The 8,021-nt window shown below is 39.4% G+C and overlaps 1 protein-coding gene across 1 annotated transcript in view; it reads right to left on the bottom strand.

The window, feature by feature from the left end:
• macrod2 (mono-ADP ribosylhydrolase 2) overlaps positions 1-6,576 on the bottom strand; it is a 1,261,723-nt gene extending 1,255,147 nt beyond the window's left edge. Inside the window, exons 1-2 of the mRNA XM_042326660.1 lie at positions 6,311-6,576; positions 2,813-2,920 (exon numbers count right to left, since the gene is read on the bottom strand). Coding sequence (XP_042182594.1) covers positions 2,813-2,920; positions 6,311-6,347 — 145 coding nt within the window. The 5' untranslated portion in view covers positions 6,348-6,576. The remainder of the gene's footprint in view (positions 1-2,812; positions 2,921-6,310) is intronic.
• Between the last annotated feature and the right edge of the window lie 1,445 nt (positions 6,577-8,021).

The following is an 8,021-nucleotide window of genomic DNA, read 5'->3' on the forward strand; positions in this document are numbered from 1 at the left end:
TATAAGCGAGTTGGGCAAACTGAAAAGATTACAGGCTTGGATTGATTCCTCTGTCCTTGTCTCTTCCCTTGAAGGGCAGTTGTCTTTTCCCATTAAATAAACATCACAGGGTTGATGGATGGGAGGGGTTGAGTGTAGCTGAAGGATGGGACTAAAAACAAATAAAAGATAACTATTGTAAAATATGCTGTGTCCATAAAATGTATATAGTATGTATAAACTGGAAGTAGAAGCCTAAGTGTTGTTGTCCATTAGTTTACTCCAATTAGGGGAGGGTGGTAGGGTTAGGGGAAAATAAAGGAACATACACTACCGTTCAAAAGTTTGGGGTCACTTAGAAATGTCTTTGTATGTCTTTGTTTTAAAAATCTGCTGTTTCCAGCTACAATAGTCATTTACAACATTAACAATGTCTACACTGTATTTCTGATAAATTTGATGTAATTTTAATGGACGAAAAATGTGCTTTTCTTTCAAAAACAAAAACATTTTTAAGTGACCCCAAACTTTTGAACGGTAGTGTATATATTTTTTTTTATATACAGTACCAGTCAAAAGTTTGGACACACCTACTAATTCCAAGGTTTTTCTTTATTTTTGCTATTATATACATATACAGACTAATAGTGAAGACTTTAAAACTATGAAATAACCCAAATGGAATCACGTAGTAACAAAAAAAAGTATTAAACAAATCAAAATATATTTCAGATTTGAGATTCTTCAAAGTAGCCACCCTTTGCATTGATGACATCTTTGCACACTCTTGGAATTCTCTCAACCAACTTCATGAGGTAGTCTCCTGGAATGCATTTCAATTAGCAGGTGTGTGCCTTGTAAAAAGTTAATTTGTGGAATTTCTTTCTTAATGCGTTTGAGCCAATCAGTTGTGTAGTGACAAGGTAGTAGTGGTATACAGAAGATAGCCCTATGTAGTAAAAGACCAAGTCCATATTATGGCAAGAACAGCTCAAATAAGCAAAGAGAAACGACAGTCCATCATTACTTTAAGAGATGAAGGTCAGTCAATAAAGAACATTTCAAGAACTTTGAAAGTTTCTTCAAGTGCACTCGCAAAAACCATCAAGCGCTATGATGAAACTGGCTCTCATGAGGACTGCAGAGGATAAGTTCATTAGAGTTACCAGCCTCTAAAATTGCAGCCCAAATAAGTGCTTCACAGAGTTCAAGTAACAGAAACATCTCAACATCAACTGTTCAGAGGAGACTGCGTGAATCAGACCTTCATGGTCTAATTGCTGCAACAACAAAAAAACACTACTAAAAGGACACCAATATGAAGATGAGAGTTGATTGGGCCAAGAAACACGAGTAATGGAGATTAGACCAGTGGAAATCTGTCCTTTGGTCTGATGAGTCCAAATTTGCGATTTTTTGTTCCAAACGCCGTGTATTTGTGAGATGCAGAGTAATAAATGGATGATCTCCGCATGTGTGGTTCCCACAGTGATGAATAGAGGTGGTGGTGTGATGGTGTGGGGGTGCTTTGCTGGTGACATGGTCAGTGATTTATTTAGAATTCAAGGCACCCAACCAGCATGGCTTAACTAGCATGGATACCAAAGCATTCTGCAGCAATACGCCATCCCATCTGGTTTGCACTTAGTGGGACTATCATTTGTTTTTCAACAGGACAATGTCTCAACACACCTCCAGGCTGTGTAAGGGCTATTTGACCAAGAAGGAGAGTGATGGAGTGCTGCATCAGATGACCTGGCCTCCACAATTACCCAACCTCAACGCAATTGAAGGAAGGAAAAGCAGTCAACAAGTGCTCAGCATTTGTGGGAACTCCTTCAAGACTGTTGGAAAAGTATTCCAGGTGAAGCTGTTTGAGAGAATGCCAAGAGTGTGCAAAGCTGTCATCAAGGCAAATGATGGCTACTTAGAAGATATATTTTGATATGTTTAACACTTTTTTGGTTACTACATGATTACATATGTGTTATTTCATAGTTTTGATGACTTTATTATTATTCTACAATGTAGAAAATATTAAAAATAAAGAAAACCCCTTGAATGAGTAGTTGTGTCCAAACTTTAGACTGGTACTGTATATCTTTTGTATATATTTACAAATATATATATATGGGAGGTTGGAAATGATGCAGCCATTTACATTTATGGAAGCCACAAAAAAAAAAACGCAGTGTGACACAGAGGCTAAGAGATATTTACATGTTAGTCATTTAGCAGACGCTGTTACTATTAATGTGAGTGCATTGCACAGAGCGGCAACGTTTCTTTGCTGGTTGTCATAAGCGTAAGATGGTGGCCTTGAAGGGTTATGTCAATCTTATGACAGTGTTATTAAGCTGTTATGTCATGAGGTTACAAGTAAAAGCAATCATTTAAAGGCTAGAGTTGAAGATTGAAATTGGAAAGTTGTTCCCTTTGAATGTCTCTTCAGGTGAACTAGCTTATTCATTGTTCAGATTCATCGCTTAGTGTGATTATTAGTCAGCAGTCTCCACATCAATAGGCTCAGGCTCTGGTGGGGATCTATGGACCTGTTCCAATATTTTAGAAATGCATCCTTCCTTCCGTGTTTCCTTGAGATAAGCACATATTTTTTAGTGATTGGATAGATGTAAGGTCACTTTCACCAATACTCTACCAATTCAGACTTGTGATTACTTCAAGAAAGTAAGGAAGGAAGGAAGGAAGGAAGGAAGGAAGGAAGGAAGGAAGGAAGGAAGGAAGGAAGGAAGGAAGGAAGGAAGGAAGGAAGGAAGGAAGGGAGGAAGGATTTCTGAAGAATTCGAACAAGGCCTCTGAGTCTATCTCTCACCTTCTGTACTCTGAGACTGCTTCCAGGTGTTGATTTGGTCCAGAGGTACATATTCAGACCGACGGTACTCCTTACGCCTCTCCTCCAATGACATATTCAACACTCTGTCTGAAGAGAAGAATAAATAGACCATTTTAGAACAAACTACTCCATTTTAGAACATAAGTAAATTTTAGAACAAACTACTCAATTTTAGAACATAAGTCAATTTTTGAACAAACAACTCCATTTTAGAACATAATAGTCCATTTTAGAACAAAAATGTAAATTTAAGTAACAAAGTAACAAAAACAAAAAATTGTCACACAAACAAATGACTTAGCGTGGAATATCATAGTAGGACAGTCTGGACATCCAGGCTCAGAATATTGTTACAGCACCAGAGAGAGGAGTTTGGCGATTGAGGCAAGATGAGGTGAGGTAAGCTAGGTTCCCAGATTTCTGCTGGGCAATTTTTGTCTGAGAGCATTGTTACATGTTACCAGCACTTCATGTATTTTCCTGTATTTATGGCAGTATACTACCTGCCAGTGATGTATATATATAAAAAAATGTTTTAAAGTGAATTCATTAATATAATGCAGGAAGTTGTGTTTGTAAAACAAAGTTTTCAAGTAAGACTTGAAATAAGTGACATGATTTTCAGGTGAGGCTGAGCTAAGAATATTACAGTCACTATATATGCCACTCCATAAGCCACTATATAAGCCACTATATAAGCCACTCCATAAGCCACTCCATAAGCCACTCCACCCCCCATATGGTTAAAACTGTTAAACATTTTCCTCCATTCCCCAGACTGATGTAGTTTTTTCTACATGAATGACTAAAGGAGAGGAAAAGTTAACTGGTCATTAAACACAATAGTGCGCTTTGGTTTACAGCCCTACAAAGGTCTGTCGCTCTCACAAACACATTTTCACCAAACTACTTAACTTATACATACAATGTGATGAGAACTGAGGAGAGAGGGGGAACACTGAAAGAACTGGTCTGCATTACTATTCATTACTAACAAAAAAGGGAGTTATTTCAGCTCTTTGATTACGTCAGAGATTGTTCTACCTGTCATCCCTGTTTATACTGTGTGTGGAGGTGAACAGCCAGTGAAGAGTGCATATGATACGGCAAACTTACAAAACAGAGCAGGGGAGAACCTTGATTACAGTTGGTGGACGGCAGGTAGCCTAGCGGTTAACAGCACTTGGCCAGTAACCAAAGGTCGCTGATTCGAAATCTTTGAGCCGACTATGTGAAAAATCTGCAGAAGTGCCCTTTTTTCATTTTTAAATGTAACCTTTATTTAACTAGGCAAGTCAGTTAAGAACAAATTCTTATTTTCAATGACTTGGACGACGCTGGGCCAATTGTGCACTGCCCTATGGGACTCCCAATCACAGCAGGATGTGATACAGCCTAGATTCAAACCAGGGACTGTAGTGCCTTAGACCACTGCGCCACTCGGGAGCCCCCACTTGAGCAAAGCACTAAATCCTACTTGTTCCTCCTGTCAGTCGCTCTGAATAAGAGTGCTTGCTAATTGACTAAAATGTAAACATAAAGTGCCTTATAGTAACATATTGTAAGCTAGAATGACAGCATCTGTGACTAGGCCTAACACTTTATAATGCTTTGACTAGGACTAACACTTTATAATGCTTTGACTAGGACTAACACTTTATAATGGTGTGACTAGGCCTAACACTTTATAATGGTGTGACTAGGCCTAACACTTTATAATGGTGTGACTAGGCCTAACACTTTATAATGCTTTGACTAGGACTAACACTTTATAATGCTTTGACTAGGACTAACACTTTATAATGGTGTGACTAGGCCTAACACTTTATAATGGTGTGACTAGGCCTAACACTTTATAATGCTTTGACTAGGACTAACACTTTATAATGGTGTGACTAGGCCTAACACTTTATAATGGTGTGACTAGGACTAACACTTTATAATGGTGTGACTAGGCCTAACACTTTATAATGGTGTGACTAGGACTAACACTTTATAATGCTTTGACTAGGACTAACACTTTATAATGGTGTGACTAGGCCTAACACTTTATAATGGTGTGACTAGGACTAACACTTTATAATGGTGTGACTAGGCCTAACACTTTATAATGGTGTGACTGGGCCTAACACTTTATAATGGTGTGACTGGGCCTAACACTTTATAATGGTGTGACTGGGCCTAACACTTTATAATGGTGTGACTGGGCCTAACACTTTATAATGCTGTGACTAGGCCTAACACTTTATAATGGTGTGACTGGGCCTAACACTTTATAATGGTGTGACTAGGCCTAACACTTTATAATGGTGTGACTAGGCCTAACACTTTATAATGGTGTGACTGGGCCTAACACTTTATAATGGTGTGACTGGGCCTAACACTTTATAATGCTGTGACTAGGCCTAACACTTTATAATGGTGTGACTGGGCCTAACACTTTATAATGGTGTGACTAGGCCTAACACTTTATAATGGTGTGACTAGGCCTAACACTTTATAATGCTGTGACTAGGCCTAACACTTTATAATGGTGTGACTAGGCCTAACACTTTATAATGGTGTGACTAGGCCTAACACTTTATAATGGTGTGACTAGGCCTAACACTTTATAATGGTACAGAATTCTTAGAGATGACGATTGTTTTGTAATAGCCTACTGGGCAGTGGGTTGTGTGTGGGCTACATCTTGCCTGGATCACATTAGAGTAATAAATATATACACTGCAGTATGTTAATCTACCGGACCTGAGGAAAGTGTTTAAGAATGGTTAGAAGAAAATAGACAAATAAAACACACTTAAGCCCATGATAAATCCCGACAACATTGTAACTATAACAGTTATTATTACCTCTCTATATCTATGTAGCATAATGTGTTATTCATAATAATAAAATAGTATCATAGACAAAACATTGGGCTCATATTACACATAAGCTAACTGTTTACAATAGCCCCTTCATGCCATGATAGACTTAGCTACCTACCTACCTATTTATCTATCAGCCGGGCTCTTTCTTGAGAGCCATTGTCATTCATTCTAACAGGTGAACTTGCAGAAATACACGGCCTACTAGACAAGCCTCGAGTAGCTGCTGTATTGCCTTGCTAAAGTCCCCAAACGCACCGTGTGTATATATGTGTGTAAACTAAACGTGGGTTACTGTTATGACAGCAGCGGTGTGGTAATTGTGCGTTTGTCTTATATGGTTCGGTACCAGGCAGAGGCACAGGCGCATCCTGCTTAGCGCAACATCTGTAGGCTTCGCGGGCTCGCATATGTCGGGATGCTGGTGTATGTAGCCAGTCCTATAATAAGTGCCTTATAATCAACAGCCGGTGCTCACCGATATCCTGGACTGTCAGATAGATAGTCTATGTGAGACGGTCAAGCTGTAAAGGCATGGGAGACATGGAGAGAGATGATGGTACAGATTCATTGTAATGGTCCCCAACCCCAAAATAAGTCTTCTTACCTTTCTCTGTCTTCCAGTCCTTTTTCTTTCTGCTCATGGTGCCGTGGTGATAGGACTTGGAGTTCGTGTTTTTTGACTGTGGCAACCCCAGACTCGAAGCGTATGGTAGGACCGGTGAACTGAAAGAGAAAGTAAAACAACCCCGGAGCTAGCAGCTTAACCCACGACGTCTCTCTCACCTGTGAAACTGTCAAGATTTCTATGGACCCCAGTAATGCAGGCTCGATGCAACCTAGCCTGATGAGCCCCGTAAATTACGTTGTTGGAATCACGGCCAAGCGATTGGCTGTCGGAGACTAGGAAGTAGATGTGCGATAGGAGCGACTGATGTGGCAGTCAGAGTGATTGGCCACAATAGTGGAATTTGCTGTTCGCCTTCAAAATAAAGTCCCCCATTGAAACGGATCCAAACGGATACAAATAGTTTAATAATGCCATATTTGGAATAGATAATGCTAAACAAGTTTGGACTGTTGTTATATAACTTACAAATAAATACAATAATTTATTAATTTGACAATGAACTGTCAATGAAAAAAACAGTTAAATGTATTAGACTGCACAATTGCAATGGGGGAATACATATATGCACCATACAACCTTCTCAACTCTTTGCTTACTTAATTTGGAATTGTAATCTTTGGGTGTCACTGAGTAGTAGGCGGATGCCCAATTCATGAGTGCAAACTTCATAGGTAAGGCTGTACAGTGCATATATGTAGGCCCCAAATGCAATTATCTAATACATCCACAGCAGTGGAGGCTGCTGAGGGGAGGACAGCTCAAAATAATGGCTGGAGCAAATTGAATGGCATCAAACACGTGTTTGATGTATTTGATACTATTGCATTGATTCTGCTCCAGCCATTGCCATGAGCCCATCCTCCCCAATTCAAGTGTTTTTTTAATGTTTTTTGTCAAATTAATTAATTATTGGATTTATTTATACAACATTCCAACCTTGTTTAGCATTATCTAGTCCAAATATAACATTATTCCACTATTTGTATCCGTTCCGATCAGTTTCAATGAGGAACTATTATTTTGAATGAAAACCGCAAATTCCATTATTGTGGCTAATGCTTATTGTGGCTAGCTTCACACAGGTAAGCGCCATGAGGCAGGTTAGGTTGATTCATCCTACTCCACCACTTGATGTGCGAGGTGGTCGGGTAGCAACGCCAGGCTGTACCTCTGTCAATCCGGACAGCAGGCTTGATGGTGATGGTGAGGATGGGGACAGGGCCATAGCATAGATATGGAAAGAGGCCTCATCATTGTATCTGTGCCATCTGTACATCAAAAACTGTAATGTCTAATGTTGCACCGAGTTGTGGCTGAACGATGACATGAATAAAATACAGCTGGCGGGGTTTACCCTGCATCGGCAAGATAGAACAGCCGCCTCTGGTAAGACAAGTGGTGGCGGTCTGTATATATTTGTAAACAACAGCTGGTGAACGGAATCTAATAGTAAGGAAGTCTTGAGGTTTTGCTCGTGATAAACTGTAGACCACAATATTTACCAAGAGAGTTTTCATCTATATTCTTCGTAGCTGTCTATTTACCACCAAATCAAATCAAATCAAATTTTATTTGTCACATACACATGGTTAGCAGATGTTAATGCGAGTGTAGCGAAATGCTTGTGCTTCTAGTTCCGACAATGCAGTAATAACCAACAAGTAATCTAACTAACAATTCCAAAACT

This window comes from Oncorhynchus tshawytscha, linkage group LG01, assembly GCF_018296145.1.
Source record: "Oncorhynchus tshawytscha isolate Ot180627B linkage group LG01, Otsh_v2.0, whole genome shotgun sequence".
Lineage (NCBI taxonomy): Eukaryota > Metazoa > Chordata > Actinopteri > Salmoniformes > Salmonidae > Oncorhynchus > Oncorhynchus tshawytscha.